Source organism: Larimichthys crocea, chromosome XII (assembly GCF_000972845.2).
Source record: "Larimichthys crocea isolate SSNF chromosome XII, L_crocea_2.0, whole genome shotgun sequence".
NCBI lineage: Eukaryota > Metazoa > Chordata > Actinopteri > Sciaenidae > Larimichthys > Larimichthys crocea.
The window spans coordinates 359,113-382,457 of NC_040022.1; the positions used below are offsets into that span (position 1 = coordinate 359,113).

A 23,345-nucleotide genomic window follows, 5' to 3' on the forward strand; every position below is an offset into this window, starting at 1 on the left:
ATCTACTGTATGAATACATGTTCATGTGCTATTTGCAAGTTAAACATTAACACCATAAATCAAATATATTTACCCCATAATATCATCAAAACCTTCAGAGGAGGAATGCACAGTGCATATAGGAGGCGTGGCCTCAACAGCCCTGCAGTAAGCAGTGTGCTGTGTGCATGTGATTGAGGGATAACATAGTACTTGCATGAAACCTGATTATTTTAGTCAAGATTATGCCTAACTATATTTAAGTTCCCTGTTAAGGGCCAACCTTTAATTTAGTAAATTCCCATAAATTCCTTTTAATTCCAACTTTGAAAATTCCCAGATTTTTTCAACCCTAATTCCACCTCACCATCCTTTAAAAGGGAAATTTGGTTTACTACAGCACCCTGTCAAAGTTTGAGCACCAGATCATTTGAATGGAAATCATTTAGCTAAAGTTCAGAAGCAGGACCACACCTCCAACGTTTCTCTTCCTGTCATTTGTCTGTGAACACTTTTCTGCCCTGTGTGTCTGTTTGTTCTCCTTTTCTGTGCCTCACCCCCCCTCTCTCTTTCCTCCCCTCTCCTCTATGGTATCTCGTAAGGTTCCCTCGGGGGTCTGCTGAGCCATGGCAGATCCTTTGCGAAGCTTTCCACACACAGCACGCAGACGCTAAGATTCAATTATTCAGTTAGTTTTGCATCTCAGTGCTTATTTCCTAGAAGCAACAATCGATTTGTTTAACAGCTGGAGCTCCAGAAGTCAGTTTCTGTTGTCTTGCTCTGAATGTAGCATGAATCAAACCAGTATCCTTTCAGTTACTGGATGTTTCCTGCATATAATCCTCAGAAACCAATAAAACCTCCTCCTCCTCCTCTGCTGCCCTCTCGGTGCCCTTAATGTGCTGGTCTCAGTCTGACTGGTGTGGCTGGCACCCTGCCTACCTGCCTTCATTATTTATCATATACATTAAATATCCATGGGAAACGCGTGCACACACAAACGGCGCAGTTACAGTTTGTCCCTTTGTCATTTCTTTCTCTGTCCACCTGCTCTCATTTCTTTATCTTCCATCGGCCTGTTGCATCTCACTGTGGCTGTGACCTGGGCTTAGGTTACTGCAGAGGTAAGCAGCCATGTAGTGTGTGCCTGTAGAGTCTGCCCGTAACATTGGCTGGGAATTAAGTTACGTTACAGGCTGCAGTTAGCACCTCAGGAGTCCTTAGTCCTTAGTTGGACTGAGGAGGATCAATTAGGCTGTTGTACAATTAGTGAACACTACAGTCTTTAAGTAATGAGCCTTTTGCTTTAATGCTGTTTCTCCCACTACCATGTTTCTCTGTAATTTTGTAACTTTTCTATGCAAGTATTGACACGTTCTCATAATGTCCCCAAAGCGGTAATTTTCACAAGCCTTTTTCCAAGAAAAACAGGCCACTGCATGCACAGTCATGTCGGTTGTCCAGATGAGTCTCTCCTTTACGTTTTAGGTCCCTATATAGACGGTATATGTACACTGACAGTGAAGCTGCAGGGCAAAATGACATTTACACTCAGTCAAAGAGCTGAAACAATTCGTCAGTGTATCGACTGTTTGGTGTCAACTGTCAGAAAAATAAAGACAGCTGATTAATAATTTCTCATTTTTCAAGCAGAAATGCTGCTCAGCTCTCAAATATGAGGATTCGCTGCGTTTCTTTGATAGTGAACTGACTATTTTTGCTTTTGGACTGATTGTCGGATAAAACGAGTGATTTGAAAGCACCACCTCGGGCTTTGGGAAATTATAATGAGAGGTTTTTTTTTTTTTCACTATTTTGTCAAACAATCAGCAGATTAATCTAGAATGAAAACAAGCATTAATTGCAGCCCTAGTGATTCGGTTCACTAATTACTTTTAAGGATGTTTAGCTCTCTAATCCTTATGCATAAAATTGGGCCGAAAAAAAATTATGTGCAGTATTGGACTTTAAAAAAATACAGTTTCATCATGAGTGTCAGATTGTATCGCTTGAATAAGAAACTATCCATAGTCAACGATTTAAGCATTGAATTTCAAAGTGTGAATGTGGAATTACTTTAATTTAAGTGGTAAACAAAGACACGTCGAGTATTTGCATGTATCTTAAATCCACCACACTTCACTACGGGTACAACTTCTCTCTCTCTGACACACACACAGACATACACACACACACACACACACACACACACACAGATTCCCACTTGAAACCTGTCAGCTTTAGCTCTTTAAAATGTGTCCCATGTTGCTCCCGGTCCCTGCCCAACAGTCACATGACCTCATTATGTAACAGCAGGTCAGCAATCAATATCATCCTCCACATCAAGCTTTGTGTATATCAATAGTGTGACGATGGGAGCTCGAACAGACGGTGCAGTGCATCATCTTACAGACAGTAAGATGAGAGTAAATCTTTTTGTTTACTACCTTTTTTCAAAAGGCAGCGATTTACTCAGAATTTAAAGTATTAAATTGCAAAATGTCACCATTTTACCAAACACTAGATCCTATACAGAGCGAACCTTCAAGGTTTTAGACTAATGGGATGATGATTTTTTTAATCGACTATTTTGAAAGTCCTTTCTTTAATCTCTTATTTTCACCTTCTCTTTGATTTCCTGCTCTTTCTCTCTCTCTCTCTCTTTCCACCGCTCATCTCCATTTCTTTCTATTCTTTTCTACCACCATCTCTATTTCCTCTCTTCTCTGTTCCAGTATGAAACGTTGGCAGAACACTGATGTTGTACATAGCCGTTTCCTCTAATGAGCTGCCAATGTGTGTGTGTGTGTGTGTGTGTGTGTGTGTGTGTGCATGTGAGACACAGTGACATGCTGTACAGTGATGTCCCAGATTTAGCTACTGTCAAATTCAGTGGCCAGGTTGAGCGCTGAGAAACACGCAGTGACGAAGCACTGTGGTTAGACACATTTATTAATCTATAGCTGTAGTAGTACATCACCTATAGTACATCACCGACACAGACACACAGTGTTCTCTGCGTGGTTGAATATCTGATGTAACAGAGCATCTGACTATGTGATCAGTAACTGATGTAACAGTCTATTTAAGGCCGGGGTTACACTTATCCGTTCAATACAACTTGTGATTGGTTGTATCAGATCTGAACACAACTCTATACTGATCAGTAACATGTGAGAGATCTCTCGAGTTTCATTCACACACACATTCATACACAGATGGCATTAGCTTCCATGCAAGGTGCCAACTGCTCATTAGTTTCTATACGTATTCACACACCGATGGCATTTACGGTTAGGTATCGACATGGAGGAGTTGACGACCCGCTCTACCTCCTGAGTCACAGCCACAGAAGAAGACGCAACAAAAAAACAGTGGAAAATTGTGAATATTGCATCAGCGTTTGTTCCATTATTATTCAGAGCAATGGTTCCCACTGCAGTGTGATAGTGAGAGTTGAATGACTTGTGTAGGAAAATAAACAAATGAATTTTTCATGTTATCACGCTGACATTTATTTCACTAAAATTCAACTTGCATCCTTTTTTAAAATTTTTATTAGTTGCTTCCTCTGTCATCGTTAATGATTAATAAAATAATCACGTGGTGATGCTGCGTGACGTTTTTATCTTCTGAAGCTTGAAAAAGTTTAAATCAGAGGAAGGTTTCAGGTACTCGTTATCGCTACATACAGATCTGACGTGCCGACTAAATGTTTCCATAGCTCTTTGTTGCATTTTGTTTCACTTTTTTCGTTTGAATTGTCTGTCCACTTGCTCTCATTTCTTTGTCTATCTGGCCTGGTTTTATCGACACAACAACATTTGAGCCTGATTCACTCGTCGAATGTTTCTATCATTTGCTAAGTAGCCATAATGTTCACAGATGGGATCTAAGTGATGTGGGAGGCTCTTCCGGCTTCTCATTTGATTTCTACATGATGACACAATATGTTGGAAAATCAGGACAGTGCACGCTGCTGTGCCACGCTCTCCAGTGAGAATGTTGGCCTTATGGCTCTGCACACTATTAACACTATGCGTTATTTTCTCACTGACATGATGAGCAGTTTGCTTTCTATTTGAGACAAACCGGTGACAATTTGATTTTCACACCGACTGCTATACTGACTGGCTGTATTCACCGACTTGACTAGAAAACATCTCTGTCAGATCTTCTCCGTGACCACGTCCTGGCAGACCTGGCACAGTGTTTAGAGAGGTCTGGGCAAGCCAGACTACTGCTCCTGTTTCTGTTTCTTGCTCTTCCTACGGTCTCGGTGAAGAGGAAATATCCTGATGAGTGGAGGTGAAAGACTCAAAGAAGAAACTGATGCAACAGGAGGGAGACTAGAAGAAGAGCAATGTGATAAAAAAAAAGAGAATAAAAAGAAAGAAAGTCAATAATGTGAACAAAACACGCCATTCACCTTGGGCACCTCCCCTTGTGTGTGTGTGTGTGTATGTGTGTGTAAGGGCTTATATAAGGGGGCTGAACAGCCTACGCCAATGTATAAATACCCACGATGGTGCTGGTGAAGCAGTGAGAAGGGTCAGAGTGAGTCAGCACACCCATATCACTCCTCCTCTTTCTCTCTCTCTCTCTCCCTTCCATCAATCCATCCTCTCTTCTCCTCCTCCTCCAGCTCTACATCTATAATTTTTCACGTTGTAACCATGCGTCTTTTCATGGGAGAAAAACACAGAGGACTTCACTTGGCAGGCAAACTATGACCTCTGGTTGGTGTTGATCGCGAGGCAAGTAACGAGCGGTGTAAACAGAGCAAAACAATCAATTACACTTCCGCAAAAAGAGCCTTTTTAAATCGTGGTGCTTTGATGTCAAGGTTTTCAGATCCGCCACGCTGAATTATCGTGCAGGTTGAGGTTGAGGGGTGCATTTCTATTCATTTTTGTCATTTTATTCATAGAATTCATTTATTTTTGTAAGAATGAGCCCATCTGTTCTTTAAGTGGCCTCGCTGTGTTTTTTAATTTCAGAAACGCCCGAAGCTAAACAGAAAGATGCTTGGTCATATCATTTCTGTCCTCTCACTGTTTATCGCTGACTGACAGCTCACATGCGCTTTGTTTATTTGTGGCGTTATCGCAGCCTGGACAATGACCTTGTCTGCGTTCTTATAGCACGTCATATTCCTTGATATGCCCCATTATTTATACATATTTCACATATTTGTTTTTGTTTCATTATCCACTTTCCACTTTCCATTTTCCTGTGGAAATGTATGGTTATCTTTCATCCTTATCAATTATTTCTGTCTGTGAACCACACATGAACCATCATTCACGTACATTTGCTTACATTTGATACATGTAAGTGATTATCATTATCACTCGATTGATTGATTTAAATTGAGTCTACTTCTTAAGCTCCAGGGTCCACCAATTGGGGAACCCTAACCCTCTCTATGTCATTTTCAAGCAGAGGCCTAAAAATGAGGCTGGGCCTTAAGATGTTAAGCTCCAGTGTCTTTTTTAGGCCCCTGCTTAAAAATTGGTTCCCCAGTCGGTGCTAAAAATTTCAAATAAATAGTGCTGATTAATAGATTCGATGCCACGGACAATCTCTTAAGGAGTGTGAATTAGTAACTGATCTGTAGTTGTGATCAGAAGATACAGTACCTTCTATTATACAGATCTGTGTGTCTGTGCCACCTGTGAAAATCAGCTAGTACAGTGTGTTATCCTTTCAATAGTGTACATTCAATTAGAAAAAAAACAAAACCGGAGACACTACAGTCTGGCTGGCTTCACGCTCCGTTCGATTTCAGCTTCAGCTCTGTGCCAGCGCTGTGAAAGAATTCTGGCACAAGACGATTTTACGTGGTCCAGCTTACACCTCCACCCTTATCCTCTCTCTCATTCACTCCATCTCTTTTCTCTCTCTCTCTTTCTTTCTCTCTCCCCTTCTCTCTCTCTCTCTCTTTTCCATTCACCGTGTCCGTCTTTCATTGACTCCATCTCCTCCTCTCATTTTCTGTCCATCAGAGCCCGTCCGTCTGTCTCTTCGACTTTTTCCTCCCAACCCACTCTCTTTGTCTGATTCATTCCCCGGTCTCTTATTCTGTCACTTGTCAATCCATTTCCTTTCTCTACTGCCATGCTTTATTTCATTGCCCTCATGATTTCTGTCACCATTGCCTTTATTCACACTCATACTGGTGCAGACTTCCAGACCTGAGAGATGACCAGTATCTGTACAGCCTGTCTGAGCCACTTCACTGCAGTGTGGGTGTTCTGGTGGACCCAAAAAACACAGAAACTATATGATACTTTGAGAAATAGAAATATGGGTTTCTATAAAAAAACATTTATTAAATAGTTTGACTATTTACTGCACCAAAGCAGTGAACCAACCCAACAGATAAAAAATGCTACTCATGTCCACTAAAATTGGTGATATTATGATCACATCAAAAGGGCTACAACTAACAGTTACTTTCAGTATTGATTAAAATCTTATTGGTTAATCGTTTTGTCTATAAAGGCCATTAGGAAGAAAACAAATGGATGGCACAATTTCCCAGAGCTGAATATGATGTTTTAAAATTGCACAGCAAAAAAAACAAAGCAAAGCAAATGTTCGCAGATTGATAATTAGCTATAAGAAATGATTTGAGTATCAAAATTGAAAATCAAAAAAGATTCTGAGGTTCAATGTACAGTCAAACATAAGGAGAGTGCATAATTCATTTACATTGTTAATCTTTGCACCAACAACAGCTGTCACTTCACTTTCTCTGTGTGTGTGTGTGTGTGTGTGTGTGTGTGTGTGTGTGTGTGTGTGTTCTGAGGTTCAATGTACAGTGAAACATATAAGGAGAGTGCATAATTCATTTACATTGTTAATCTTTGCACCAACAACAGCTGTCACTTCACTTTCTCTGTGTGTGTGTGTGTGTGTGTGTGTGTGTGTGTGTGTGTGTGTGTGTGGAGGGCACTTGGATTCCTCTCATAGCAGAAGTACATCTACCTCCACAATGTGACCGGAACAGACAACTTCTGAACGTGGCCAGCCAAAACACACACACACACACACACACACACACACACACACACACACACACACACACACACCCCTGTAATCTCCTGTACTGTACATCAACTTTTCTCCTTCTGTCCTCCCTCCCTCCCTCCCTCCCTCCATCCTTCACTGCCACTTTCTCTCTCTCGCAACTCCCCCGCAAACAGTACCTGCTGTTTTGGTCCAGACGGCAAGAAAAATAACTGAGGTTAGGAAAGAATAAGTTGGAGAAACAGAACGCTCGAGTGCATAAATTATGTGAACGTTGTCTGTGTTTAATTTGCTGAAGAGTACAGTCATCATACTCAGCGAGCGGTTTTATCTAATGTGCCGATTTACTCATTAATTCAGAGCGAGAGAGAGCGAGAGAGCGAGAGAGAGAGAGAGAGAGAGAGAGAGAGAGAGAGAGAGTGAGAGTTGTGGTATGAAGAGGATGACGGACACAGAGTGGGAAGGAGAGGACAGAGGGGTGAGAGTGAAGAGCTGCAGATATTAACAAGAGAGCTAACGGGTATGAATACCAAATTATGAACTAAATACAAGTTGTAAGGACACTAACATCAGGAACACGGAAATATTGTTTGCACAATCGGATATGTCTCCTGGAAGGACACGTGCAATTAAATGCAATCCAGTACACACACACACACACACGCATTCAAATCTGGGGTCATATTTACAGCTGTAGTTTGTGGTGGTGTTGTACCGGGTGGCTTGCTGATGGTTTGATGAAGAACAAAAATGTAGAGGACCTGCTCTCAACTCTCAAAACTCAGTAGTCAACAGTCACAGCAACAAAAAGACACAACAGAGATACAAACGATAGTCCACGTTGTGAAAAATATGCGCTCATCTAAATGAATATGAAATCCCGTGGCACAGTGAGTGATGCATTAAGAACTGCAAATAGGCTGTGTTTTATCTGGCACTTTTATCCAAAGCGCTTTGCGATTTCTTCCTCATTCGCCCCATTCACATCGATAACAGTGAGATATCATAACACTAAGATAACCATCGCATTTAACGTCTTGCTAAGGAACAAAAGGAGCAATTAGCCGACAACCTGCTCGGGATTGTGTAAAAGCAATTTTCTGTAAATGACGTTTTGCTCTGTAATGAGACTCCCCCATTAAAACAATGTGAAGGAAAATGACACAAAAGCTTTTCTTGTACGACGTTTTATGATCATTCAAAGCTAAGCTGTCAGGTTATATGAGGCCAGATACTAATTCCAGAGTCAGTGTGGGTAGTCGGGTTTTAATCCTATCTGGTGGAGAATGTGTGGATTGTTCTCCACCATTAATCCTTTTTAATAAATGTACAGGACGGAAGGACACACAGTATGGCCTGGTGTCAGTTTTACTGTAACAGAAAGACAAAAGCCAACAGCAGTAAAAGCATAATGACTAACTAGCTACAGCTTGAATAAACAAAGTTTTATAGTCATAGTTATAACTCATTGGCCAAAGTGGGAGGCGGTGTTTGTTTGCATGTGTGTGTGTGTGTGTGTGTGTGTGTGTGTGTGTGTGTGAGGGCAAAGCAGGACATAGTCTACATCATCTCGCTCAGTGCTTGGCAACAGACCAGCGCTGCCTGACTGCCTGTTATCCTCTTTACATATGCATACACACTAAACATGTTTTGGAAAAAAAAAATGTTGTTTACTCCGTCCCGTCAGTCCTTCTGTCTCGTGTCTTTAAATGGGCTTTAATGGCGTGACAGGAAAATCGCAGTTTTTCGGCTACAGAGTTCATCTACGAGGACGACGATGTCAAGTTGAACACACCGTGGAAGGGTGATATTTAAACAATACACTCTCCTTCTAGCTGAAGCACGTAAAGTCCTAAACTCAACAATATTCTCTAGGTAAAGTGTCAGAGAGATGGAAAGGGAAGAATAAAAAGAAACTAATGAGGGAGGGGCAGAGAGTTAGAGACACACTGCTGAAGCTAGAGAGAGAATGACAGGAGGAAAAGGACGGATGACAGACGAGAGGGAAAAAGCAAGAGATGTGAAAGAAAGGTGACACAAAAGCATAAAGTCAAATAAAGAGAGAGACGTAGAGATGGAGGGAGAGACAGAAAAAGAGGTCTGGGATCACTGCACTCCTGTCAGCTCGTGTCCCTGTTGCTAGGTTACCATCCATAGATGAATGGGTTAAAGTATCTCAGGAGCAACAGTGACATAGTTAGCTGATCTCCATCAGACAACACACACACACACACACACACACACAGAAATGGAGCAACTCGTTACCCATATTTAGATTTAGATTTCAGATATGACATGTGCACACAAACACATAACACACCACGGACTGATTATTCCCGTGAACTGAGCGTTACACCTGGAAACACACACACGTTTACAAATGTTTTTAGTTTTATTACCAGGAATGCTTGCGGATTAAACACGTCATAAACTTGCAGCAAAGCACTGTCAAATCACCAATAAACATGGATACGAGATTTTTGTAGTCCGGTTTTCTTTGTAATAAAAACTACAGACGCACCTCTGCAGCCATCTTTAAGAGTTTATTCCAAACTTTTCAGAATCAGTATTCAGGCTGTGAAATTTTTGTCCAAGAAACTGACTGACCTTTTGTCCTAGAAATGATATCATAGTACATTTTTCAAACCCACAGCAGTAGCAGCAGCATCTCTGCCCCAGCAGTTAGTAATCCAGGTGGGCCATCCCACCTACACACCGTGATTCACGTTTGAAACATTTAGCTCATCTCGTCGCCATCGAGTCAAATTGCCCTGAGAGTAACTGATAATATTCAATCTGTAGATTACAAACAGCAAATACAGAGCGGTGCAAAGATCCTGTGGCAGCGATCATGTAGGAGACAAGTGGTATGAAAGTCAATAATTAAGGAGAGGATGAGGAGAGGGTGCATGGTGTTATAATGTTGAGTAGTTGTAAGGTGGGTGGAACGGTGTTGGAAACACACCCCTGGCTTCTTTGAGACTGCAGTAGATTTACATAAATCTGCTTTATAATACTCTTAATGTGTCTACTCTGTTGTGTGTCTGTATGTGTTGATGCTTTTACTGCAGGACTTTCTTTATTTCCGGGGGATTCAAAATGACACTTTACAGTAGGATCAGTATCACAAAATACAAGGTGATGGTGCAACTGTTCAACAAAACCACTATTACACGAACTTTTGTTTTCAAGTAGTTGAACCACAAAGAAGAAACTCATCTGTGATGAGTCATGCCAAAATAACTCACCGCAGTCATTTTCTAAGAGAGCACAAGACAAGGTTTGAGAGAGTGGAAATTTACCAGCAGCTACATTAGATATCGTTCATCAAACACCCAATCATCGTTCAGTTAAAGTCTGCGTAAAGTAAGAATAAATATGTGTGGCCTGACCAAAGAAGAAAGTGTTATAAACCACCCAGCCAATGAATGATTAAAAATAGCGACGAGTTTATGAATTCAGGCATCGAACTCGGGTAGAGATGAGCAGTAGACTTTTCACATGTTTTCAGCAACTATTTTCCAACATATGTGTGAAGTGTGAATCAATATTCACAGTACTATACGTTTTATCCACAGTGACTACATTTGACAATAAAAGGGATTTGTCTTTGTGGGACTACAACTCAAAAAACAACATAAAATATGTTACGTTCACTCTAAGCACTAACCCTGCCACCAGGAGTCACCCAGTCAAAAAAACGTTCGCATTCTGTTCGCAGTGTTTTAATGATGCCTGGTTAGCCGCCAGAGTGGCTGGTGGCGGCCACCAATATAGCAGCCACAGGCAGAAAGAACCATTTCCCCTCCGTGCTGCAGCGAGGCAGCTATTGACAGAGTTAAGTATAGATGATGGTTCTCTCTGGGACTGACACAGATTCACAATGAGTTAGCACCTATTCATGTGGTACAGCTATGAATAAATGTCAATAGCCAACAAGACATTGGTTTAATGAGCTGACATTTTGTGTATAGTAATACCACGATCTTTGGGATAATGAAGAGCCGTTAGCTCTATCTGACAAACATGAGGTAGGCTATAAAACAGGATATTGCTCAACGGTGAGCTTATTACTTAAATGACTAAATACGTCTTTTATGTGCGCCTGTTCAAAATTACTCATATGACTGTGCCAAAAAAGACACCTCATGTTACGGTATGGTTAAAGGGGACAGACAGGGTTTTTGTGACTAATGAGGACGACAATATTTACAGCCACAAAACAGGCTGCAATTGTGCACTCGTGTGTTAATGTAAGTCTAGTAATAGTGCTTGTTTTTGCGGGCATGGCTCAACACAATGTGTGTGTGATGCTGTGTGAGAAGTGACTGCTTAAAAACAACACAAGGTTAACGTATATTATGTTGGCATCAGCTATATCAGTACTGGAGAACTTTTCTATATTGACAGAAGAAGGCTTTTCTTGATTCACCGGTAAGAGTTTGACTATGTTGTACGGTTTGTTGATCTGATGAAGTTTTATCTTGATAGACAGGTAGTTCATCCAATCACCTGGCCTGTAGTTTTTTCCAAACCATCTGGTGCAGCCAGGTTATGTTTTTGCCACTGCCAGGCTCAGATCGTTATTATAACTGTCTGACAATATTATGGCCAGAGAAATACTTTATGGGAGTTGTTTCTACCACTCCCTCAATCAGGCAGTTAGTTGTGGTTGGTGTCAATGTGTGACTTTCGGTGTTCTAACACATTAGTTTGAACACACACAATAAGAGGATCAAACTGCAAAACTTTGTGTTTAATGCTAATGATCTAATATTAGAATGGAAACATGGATAGTAAACATAATACCTGCCAAACAACATCAAATTAACTTTGAGTACTGTTGGCATTTAGCTGAAAGCCAAGTAGTTGAAGTACAGCCAAAGAGCTGTGGCTGTAATCTAAGAATGGATGTCGCCTCTTAGTCTTGTTTTCAAGTTCAATATGTGAATTTTTTTTTCCACCTGAGCACAAAGAATCTAAATTTAGTTACTAATACCTAATGTCTACTCTTTATTTTTAATTTGAGTGTGCGTGTGTTTGCAGGCCGTGATGTCAAACACGCTCGGCCCACATTGGCCGTCTGATCCGTCCTGATCTCTCTCCAAGGTGTCACCGTTGCAACGGGTGTACTATTGCTGCAAATGTCAGCAGCAAGGACAACCAAGACCTGAAGGAGATAGTCTGTCAATCTGTAACTGAAAGTGACTTCAAGCACACACACACACACACACGCACACACACGCACGCACACACACACACACACACACACACACAAACAAACCGTCAGTGATCAGTCTTCTGATGTGTGAAAGTAGATCAGAGCAAAAGGAGCTGGTCCTCACTGACAAAAAGTAAAATTAGACTTTGTCTCATGCACACACACACACACACATGCACAGACACACACCTGTGGACTATCACACACATACAGATGCATCAGGTAGCCACTACTGATGGCAGAAACAAAGAACTCCTTACTCTGTCGCTCCCTTTTTTCAAGTATTCAGAACAAGGCATGCACGCATATGCACGGTCTCTCACATTAGACACACTCTCAAACATGTTCACACTACACGACAGCTCTTTAACACCCTAAACATTAAACCGAGAAAAAGAAGCAGTTATGGGAGGAAACACACTGGGTGTTACTGTAGAATGAAAACTACTAACTCCACTTCTTGAATTCCTTTTATCAAATTGCAGCACATCTTTCATCGCAAAATGAATTTCAATAAACCACTACCAATTATCAGTAATATACAACATATGATTCATATAATGCTGCCGTGTGCCATGAGCACACAGAGCTGTTCAGGATGCAAGTTTGTTGTGTCTGAAAAGCACCAGGGGAATGTAGGAAAAATCAATACACTATAATGCTGCAATATTTTTGGCCCCCCCATCAATAAGCGGACTGAGGACTGACTATCAGAGTTTGTTACACGCACTACAGTGGCGTGGCTTGAAAGATGGCACAGTGGTGTTACATAACATAAACTCTTGAAAATGCTGAAAATAATGTCCTCGACGGACGAGGCCAGTGCTTCACTGACAATCAAGAGACGGATGCAAAGAACTCACAAAAATGCATCGACAACAGTTTAAAAGCTTTCTCTCTACTTCTGTGAGGATCTGCATGACGCAGGTTTCTCAAAGTCAATAGGGAAACCGGTATTTTTAGCCATGCTAGCGGCATGACGGCCGCTCGATCCACCACTTTGGTCCACACTGAAATATCTCAGCAACTATTTCATAGATTAGCATTAGACATTTTGAACACGCTCATGGTCCCCGGATGATGAACCCCACTGTGGTGATCCCTGATATTTTCTGTAGCTTTACCATGAGGTTTTGAGTGAAATGTCTCACCAAGTATTGGTGGAATGGCATGTCAAAAAAAGCCTGATGAAACTATGACTACTACAGTACGCTGCAATAAATACTGCAATAAGCTTTTGCGGTGTGTGGCAATCCACTTCTTCATTTTTGAACATTATGTTTATAAATTAATTTACAACGTAAAAATAGATGTAGCTGTGACTGACCAGTATTATAGATATGTTAGCGGATGTAATAGATTTCGGATTTACCACAACGTAACTGTTGATGTTTCTGAATTGGACACATTGAACTGAAATCTCCATCACTAAAACAGCAAAAAGACAAAATTTCAGTTTTCTTTCAGCAGGCTTCCAGTAGAATGCATTTATTTCACACAAAAGAAAGATATTTATTTAAAATGTTTGAAAAATCCAGTTTAAACCTTCTCCCTGGCATTTCTGGGGGCAGCAGGACCGAGACCCCCACAGTTACATGTCTTTATCCTCTAATCAATGCTCTCTGTTACCTCAATAAACACCTCTGTCGCTTTTTAATCCTTTCCTTTTTTCTGGTGCTTTTCAATGTTCTCCCTTCACACCTACACAGTCAGAGCCCTCCCTCCTCTTCCATCCCCCTCTCCACTCCCCATCCATCCATCCATCCATCCCATTTGGTGGTACTCTCAGTGGAACACTTGGGCTATTTATAAAAGCATCAAAGCCCACAGCTTCCAACACACAGAGAAGTGTGGGGAGGGGGGTAAAGAAAGAGGAGGAGGAGGAGGAGGGAGGTGGGGACTGGAGGGTGGAGGAAGGAGGAGAGACGGGGAACTAAGACGGACAAGGAGGGAGACGTATTGGGAAAGACAGAGCAACGAAGGGTAAGAAGAGGGTAGGGAAAGAAAGCTGGTGGGATAAGAAAGGTGAGAAGGAAGAGAGAGAAAAACCAAAAAGACTTCGGAAGCACAGAGGAGGTGGGAAAACAAAAGACTGGATGACAAAGTCAGAAATGTTTTATCCATTTCCTTTTGCTTCAGGATCTCACTGATACACCTTAACATCAGCTCTGTGTGAGTGTGCGTTTGTGTGTGTCTGTGCAAGCATGCGCACGTGCATGTATCCGTGTGTGTTTGTGTGTGTGTGTGTGTGTGTGTGTGTGTGTGTGTGTGTGTGTGTGTGTGTGTAGGAGGCAGGTTTTGGATCCGGAGACCTTCCGCCCACGCAGGTTGGAGTTGCAGAAGCACCTGAGCAGCGTTCGGCACCGCCAACAGACACAGATGTTTGCAAATGTTCACTAACTCATTTGAACCCGAACAGGCTCATGAAAAGGCAGAAAAGATACTCTGTGAATCCAGAGGAACTGTGGGCATGGTGCCCAACAGCGGCTGGTGGAAGCAAGAGATACCCGATTAAACCCGAACACAAAAGACGCCATCAGTCAAAGGGCTTGAGCTCGAATAGAGCTCTTTATGCTGCAGCAAACAACACCTTTATGGGCTTGTTTTAGGTTCAATCTACACCCTGTGCCTACACCATTTCATCTCTCGCCTCTTTTCCATCTCTTCTTCCATGTCCATTATCTCACCCACCACCTCTCTGCTCGAGTGTCATTCCATCATACCTTTCTCATTCATTTTCAACCATCTGCCTTGTTTAATTTATTCTACTTTTCTTTTTTAGAATATATTGTCCTCGGCCTGCAGGAACATACCGTTTGAGTTTTGCACTTTCCTTTTTTCCGATCAAGAACACGATCAAATTCTTTTATGCCACGATTTGTCTTGATGCCATCATCAGCACCAGCACGGCGTGTTACGATACGCACAACGAAAGCTCGTATACACTCTAAAAGGATTATATTTGGGATGCTGAACAGAATGGTGGCTTGAATACATCATGGAGAACTTACAGAGGATTTTCTCTGTTTTCTATTTCTGCTGTAATGTATCCTTCCTCAATCTTTCTCTTCATCAATTCCTCTTTTATCAATTCAATTCCTGTATTTTTCACCTATACTTTTACGACTGCATGTTCTCTACATAGTATGTATTATTACATCATGCTACGTTACAAAACCAAGGAGAAAACAGCACTTTTGTTTTATGATGGCTCTCGAAGGACGTGTTTTTCCCTGCACTTGACTTTTATTGGAACTTTCCAGGAAACCACATGTAATCCTCCTGTCCTTCCTACGCCCTTCCCCCTCACTTTCACCCCCATCTTTTTGTCTTCCTCTTCCCTCCATGAATTCCACCCCCACTTTTTCATCACCTCTCTCTCTCTCTCTCCTCCCCTTTTCATCTCTCATCTCGTCATCCTTCTTTTCCATCTTTTCATGCATGCCTTCTGCATCTTCCTCTCTTTATTCCCGCATTTGCCCCCATTTCTCACACTTCCTGTTACTCACCCCTCCATCCCTCTCAAGCTTCTCTAAAGGGATAATTTGTCCATTAAGTCTGTGTGGAGACAGTGGAGGACACTCGACAGCCTGTTACACACTGAAACCCAACTCATTATTAACACACTTGTTTAGGGCCATGTGCACACACAAACAAAAGCAATCATGTGGAAGCAGAGCAAACAGAGCTCTGCACAAACAACCATTATGGAAATAAGAGCTCATTAAATTGTACACAAACCATGCTCACACACATGCAAATATCCAACACAAATTAGTATGAAATATTCTCAAAAATCACACACACTTACACCATGTTACATAACGCAAGCTGCTGTCACACTCTGAGTCCTACAGTACACTCTTTCCTAGTGTATGGAAAACTAAACAGCAGAATCCCACTGAGGCATTCCAGTTTACTGTTTACAGCTACAACAACACCAAGGCTGCACAGACCAACAATGCTCTATAGAGTTACACAATATGCAAAACCCCATTCAAACACCTGGGTTTGTCTTGTTTTATTGTGTATTGTGCAGCATTCTTTCCCCACCAATGAAAAAGCAAAGAGAAAAACAGAGGCGTGGCCTGTCACCTCCTCTCGGCTTCAGATGTGGCTGTTTTGAGTTTAGCTTCATAAAGAACCGTGACTGTGGTCTGAATGTATTTTCGAACTGCATGTTCTCGTAACAGCAGATAAAATATTGATTCAATCAAAAAAGGCAATGCAACCTTCACGTTAGGTCAAACAGGAACTAGAGGTTCACATGATGATCACTAACATCAGATTATTTTGGAAACACTGGCAACATAACTATCTACACCACATCCTTACTGAGGCATACACAAGCCACCGCTGCTGCTTTCTGAAACCTGTTAAAAGCTGCAGACGGTGGGGCTGAGTTCACCATCGAGCCCCTCTAACCTCTTTATGCTCTGTGCTGAATCTAGAGAGTGTACCTATACTTTTTAAACTAACACTGCCTGGCCACCTTCCTGTGTTACCAAAGAGCAACTTAAAAATATATCTAAGGGAGTCGGCAGAGGCAAATTTAACTTCCCTTTTTTTTTTTTGCAGCCGTGACAATTCAGAATGAAAGCCAAGAGGAACAAATGTCAAATGCTACTAATGAACAAAGCTTTGTTGAGCATATTCGCTTTGCATGTGAGAGGAAACAACAGCAATCAACAAACAAAAAGGTATTTAAATGAACAATATTCATGTTAGGATGTGAAATCGTGGCATTTTTTTCAGGTCATTATTGGGAACAGCAGCATAATGAACTCAACCATCATGGTGGGACTTTATATTAAAATAAGTCGGCTAACTGTGAAGGCAAAACAAATGACAGATGGGGAAACAATCTTCCTCTTCTGGATCACCAAAACCAAAAGGAGGTTATTGCAGTTATCATGTAAGACAAATAAAAACTGATCTGACTCATGTAACAATCCATAAACATCAGTAATGGCACTAACACAATCAATACACTCTCAACAGACAGGAGCTGTAGTACACACAGCCCGTCAGGTCTAATTAATAATATGACCTTTCATTGAAAGACGCGTAAACATGCAGGCCATAAACACTCTATATCTCTACTCAGATACACATTCATCTAACCATACACTACACATCACACTGCATACACACAAAACACCCACATTCTGTGAGAAATACAGTATTTGACTGTCAAACTACGTAAACCCAAGAGGCGAACACTTTGTGTGTGACCTTGCGGAGGAATTCCCTTTCTCCCTGAGCTCTAGGGAAGTGATACTCTGCCCCAGACGGACAAATGGGTCGGAGAATAACTCAGGACATACACACACATACACAAACACACCTGATGAAAGAAGGTAAGTGCAAACTGTTGCTAAGTGCTAAGTCACTCACTCCCACACATAAACGCTCAAACACACACAAATGTATGTTATTTTTGGCACCAACTGGAGGGAGATCTGCAGTGTTTTAAGATGTGAAATCATCTCCCCTTCCCTCTATCCATCCACTTCACTATCTTCTGGTCTCTTCCTTCGTATGTTTATGGAGTCGCAACACCGCCAACCACGCCACTTCCTCTCCACACAGAGGGTCAGAGGGTCCCTACAGTGCAGCGGATGCTTCCCATAAAGGACGCTACTGACCCATTACATATACACATGGGCTAATTAGCAGAGAACCCACTGCTGTGTTGAACAGCGCCTCGTCCATCCTACATCATATAGACGGCTGCGTCTGACTATTTCACTGTTGCTAGGAGACGTGAAAATCCTTGAACACATCCATTTGGCTGATAATACAAGTGGAAAAAACATAGACTTCAAGTAAATTGATTTTTAAAAAAACATATTTTCGACAGCTGGATAAGTTTTTCTGATGGTTTATGTCAGCCTCATCTGTACAGTATGGAGACGGTGGGTCAGCGAGGGAGAGGAGAGCAAAGAAAAGCAAAGCGGATTAAGTTTTCTTCATCAGCGTGGCATATCAGATAGCAGAGAGTGCCTACAAGTTTCTTTCTGTTCGGTGTAGATGAAACGAGCAACAACATCTGATGTTGTTTATCGTCGCAGGAAGCGAACACTGCATTGCTGATCAAAAAAAAAGATCTAACTTTAACCCCCACCTTGAATCCTCCATTAGGCCTGCAAACAGAAGAAGCTTTAATGCTCCTCGTATTGTGCATGCTGGCTCACTGTCACACTTGACAACACCTGACTAGAACAGAGCCAGTGTTATTAGCATCACCTGTGCTTCTCCTATGAAAAGTCAAAAACATGCATTATACATTTGACATTGTTAAGAATAAATATAGTTCTTGATTATACGGTTGAGAGTGTTTCATGCTGAGTCACTTCCTTCCACATCCATGATCATCTTCCTACCATCCTTTCTTAAATCTACACCTACAGCATGCTCCCCTATGAAGCAAACCTGCCTCCACTTTCTGATCTCTAATTGCTATCTTTAATCAATCTTACTGTCCAACACATGTCATATATACTTGGATATGACAGAAACCAGTTATTTCTTTTCATCAGTAGTTATTTTTCGCCCAGACTGGAGTAAGAGTGTCATGATACTGTTCTTTGCACCCATCAAATCCCAGGACTATTTTAAACCGTTTGAGCTTTGAGTGAATTGCACACCGGGGATGTTGACTGGCCTGTCAGGCTGGTGACATTTTGAGTTTAGAGTTGAGCTTATAAAAGGTGTTCACTAAAAACCACTTAAAAATAATATCACTGAATAAATAATGAATTGGCCTCGTTTTTTTTCTTTTTTTTAAAAATTGCAGTCATTGTGGAAACAAGTGAAGTTTAGGACGTGCTCAGTTATCAGAAACATAAGAGCTCAGAAGCCTGTTCACCTGAGCGCTCGCAGAAAGAAGAAAGGACATCAAGATAAAATGATTTACTAGAGACGATAAAGGGAAGAAAGTGAAAGGGAAAGAAACAGGGAGGCAGGAGCAGCGAGGTGGAGAAAAAGAAGAAGAAGAAGCAGGTAGTGGAGGGAAGTGACAAAGGTGAGACAGAGAACGCTGAGGGAACGCTGAGGCAACAAACTCAACCTCTGATCATTTAGAAGTGGAGCACCACCTGACAGTGTGCATGAATGTGTGTGTTTATGTCTCTGTGCGTGTGAACGCTTAATCCACCTACCTTGACATTGGAATCCCTGCTTGCCAAAACCCCTGTGGAGATAACAGACAGAGGAAAGGTTAAACATTGTACATGTATGGACATGTGTGTTTGTGTGTTTGTGTGCATAAACACTACTCACACACAGACATGGAAATAACCTGAAAAAGGAGTTCTGAAACTCTTTTGTCACTTTGAGGCATTTGTGTGAAAGCAAATATCATTTGTGTGTCGCACGAAAGCTTTCAATCCAGAAGAGCACAAATTAAAACACACACACACACACACACACACACACACACACACACACACACACACACACACACACACACTGAATTATGCAGGCAGCCAGGACATTCGATTATGGTGCGAACAGTACATGCACTGAGGTCAACTAAGGTCCACAAACACACTCATACGTGCTATCAAACATACTGTTCTGTTAGGCTCGGCTACAGTGGCCCTGGGGGTAAAATAATCAACCACACCCAGCCGACGGTATGGAGAATGCTGGGAGGGATCCCTGCACACACACACACATATATGTGCAAACACACATTCAGGTTCGCTCATTTTCATATTGTGGCTACAAATAGATCTCTAAATCTCTAAGGGTGTGAAATCACTCAGTGTTCTCATTGTTCTTTTTCGTTATGCTTATTGACCCAAATTGATAGATGGATAGATAGATAGATAGATAGATAGATAGATAGATAGATAGATAGATGATCTAAACAGGTCAAGCAATTACACAAGGTGCAAAGTGTCCCTCTATTTAAGGGTATTTACAACCAGTGAGACCATCCCATTTGATTCCCCATCACACACACACACACACACACACACACACACACACACACACATTCTTCTAGGTCAAATCATTTAGCCATTCACAAATTAAAAAGCCCATCACAGGACTTAAATAATGGACGTTTTGGGAATAGTGCACAGCGCAGATAATAATAAACGGGACAAATTAGGCCAACACAGAGCCGGAAACTCATTTAATAACCTGAGCGCTGTCACTGTCTAGTAAACCCTGGTGGGCTGCAGGGTGACATGTCTGTACAGGTGACTGAGAGGAGAAAATGAAGAGAGAAGGAGCAACAGGAGTGAGTGTTTCTGAACCCATGTAGTGACACACTTGGTGTTACAGCTCAGGTTATTTTTTCATGGCTGAGAGAACATGTTTCATTTCGTCTCAGCCTTTCTCAGTTCCTCTGCCTACTTAAAACCATTAAACAATGGTCTGCAGCTTTTTTTTCCCCTTTCCTTTTTTACTGGTGCAGCCCACATATCTCTTCTTCGTCTTCCCTCCTGCCCTACCTCACATATATAGCATCAACAAGTAGATAAATAAGGCTGGAATCGATGTTTATTCTGAGAAAACTGTGCAACCCTCCCACTTTCTTTATTCCTGCTCTAACTTAATGATGTAATACTGCCAAACACTGGAGTCTACAGCCATTTTGTCCACCTCTTTCTACTTTTCTCATTTAAATTGTCATTAAAAACCATGAAGCAAACTTGTCTCCTGCTTTATATTGTATCTCTTGGTGCACCCACTGAAACTAAAAAGTATATTCTTCTCTCTAATATAATGTTTACTCTTTCTTATTCCAAAACACCAATAAACTATGCAAAAAAAGATGTTTAAATGTGCTCTCCTCCATCCATCCCTGTGTCAGCTGCTCACCAGATGAAGTCGGTGCAGTGGCTGCAGAAGGTGGGCTGCTTGAAGAAGCGGGCGATGAATTTGTGGTCCTTCACCTCATGCACGTTCTTCTGGCGCAGGGCTCCCTGACGCGCGAAGCCCCGCATGGGCTCACGGGGTCCGTCCTCCCCGTCGCTGTTGGCCGCCGCCGAGTCTGCCATTCTCTCACCGACTGATCTGTGTCTTTATTATGTTCTTGTTTTTTTTTTAACTAACGCAACGCAAGTTGTCCTGCGCCTAAGAAAGAAAGAAAGAAAGAAAAAGAAAAAGCTTGCGGGTGCAAAGAAAAGTCGTTTGTGGCGCGTTGTTCCGCGTAAAGGATGAGCCGCTCGGTAGTTTGTTTGGGTTTGTTTGTTATCTTGTCCTTCAGCTGAGCCGCGCTGCTCTCCCTCCGCTTCCTCTTTTTCTTGTGAGCGCACAGAGAAGGGGTGACTACCAGAGAGAGAGAGAGAGAGAGAGAGAGAGAGAGAGAGAGAGAGGAGCTTTAACTTCCTTACTTCTCCTTCACATGTAAGGTAAATGTTATTTGAAGTGTAAAAGCTGATGTGTCTCTATTTACTTCCTTTTTTTTTATCTAAAAGTGTACTTTAATTTGTTTAAATGTGACTAAAAATACAACTTTTTTAAATACCAAGCGATCACAAAGGTGGATGCTTTTGCCTGTTAAATATTTAAAACAGGATCTGTCTTATGAAATATTAATTTTTTTTTTTACCCAATCAATTCAATTCTGTGGCATATGCTAACATTTGAAAGTGTTAGAAATGATTTTGATAAAAGCCTGGTGATCTTTTTTGATGGTTTTATTCGGCTTGAAAATGAAGTGAGAAATTGTTAATGGATTAAACAACCCGACTAATCTTTTTTTTTTCGGATAATCCTGAAAAATTAAAAAACTGATTTGTGTCGGTTTGAAATGGTTTCTAGTCGCCGTTGTTGTTCCTGTTGTCCACACAAGCTGCAGAGAAAACCCTCCCTATGTCAGTGTTAGTGATGGTTCTCTATCTGTGTGCTTCCCAAAGTTCATCCATCATCTGTAATCGCTTATCCTCATCAGGGCCACCATGGGGCTGGAGTCTATCCCAGCTGACTTTGGGTGATAGGTTGGGTACACCCTGGACAAGTCACCAGCTCATCACTGGGCACATAGAGACCTAGGGCCAATTTAGGGTGCATGTCTTTGGACTGTGGGAGAAGCAAACTCCACACGGAAAGGCCTCAGCCGAGGTTCAAACCAGAAACCTTCTTTCCATCCACTGCAGACAAATCCAGTGTGAGCTAATGTGGTTATCATCCAAAGTTGTAATGTTTTTAGTATGAAATTCCACTGTGCACTTCTATAGTCAATGTTTTCAGTGAGGGACAGTGACACAAAGAGGCAATTTCATACTGGAGTGTAGGAGTGTATATTTGGAAGATAAAGCCTTGCTTTAGCTGAACTTCCCATCACTTTAGGGAGGGATCTTTTTGCAGCCAGTTTGGGTAAGAGGGACAAATACAGTAACCAGCTTAGTTTTCACTCCTCATCCAAGAGGCTCCAGTTCTGACTGACTGGTGTGGAGTTCCTTGTATTTATCTCTATGTGCCTTCAGATGCATGTGATTCACGGACACACCCCTCCATCTAGTGTGACGTTGTGGTCGCCTGAGTGAAGGTGTGGATGGTGGTCGTTCCCTCACATTTCTTGCGGGTTCGCTGACACATCCTGCCCTCGTGTGAAGGTGTGGACCTTAACGTCCAACTGGATGGAGGGGTGTGTCCATGACACATACCTCACATGCCTGAGACCTGGATAGCATTTAAGTGGTGAAAGTTCTTATCACGGACATCCAAACACAGCTACATTCCACCTCAGATCTTCATCTGCAGACTTTGTCTCCGAAAACATGTCAGGCGTGTTTGAAACGTTCATTATGCGCTCAGACGTGCCCGCCTTTACATGTAAAATGATGATATTCGGTGCAAGTTCTGCAAAGGCGGTACATGGAACAGAAGAATAAACGTCAATTCTTAAATTAGCAATTCAAACAGCCAGAGCAAACACAGAGAATGACTTCAAATATTTGAAATTGTTCGCGTTTGAGGAAGGAGAAACACAGACTTTCGTCACTTAAAGTTGGAGTGCTGGCACTGAAAGCACGCACAGTTGCTGAGTTCTGACTCATCTTAAGACTTCAGCTTTCAGAAGGATTTTTGAGGATCATCATCAGCGACTGTTGGATGAATTTCATGTCAACAAGTTTTCCAAGATGCA

At 41.7% G+C, this 23,345-nt stretch overlaps 1 protein-coding gene across 2 annotated transcripts in view; it reads right to left on the minus strand.

Annotated features, from left to right (window-relative positions):
- The window catches only part of prkcbb (protein kinase C, beta b), an 84,470-nt gene extending 62,947 nt beyond the window's left edge, over positions 1-21,523 (minus strand). For both annotated transcript variants that reach the window (XM_019274926.2, XM_019274925.2), the window contains exons 1-2: positions 21,074-21,523; positions 19,399-19,430 (exon numbers count right to left, since the gene is read on the minus strand). In XM_019274926.2, the coding sequence (XP_019130471.1) occupies positions 19,399-19,430; positions 21,074-21,252 (211 nt within the window). In that variant the 5' untranslated portion in view covers positions 21,253-21,523. The remainder of the gene's footprint in view (positions 1-19,398; positions 19,431-21,073) is intronic.
- Positions 21,524-23,345: the final 1,822 nt, after the last annotated feature.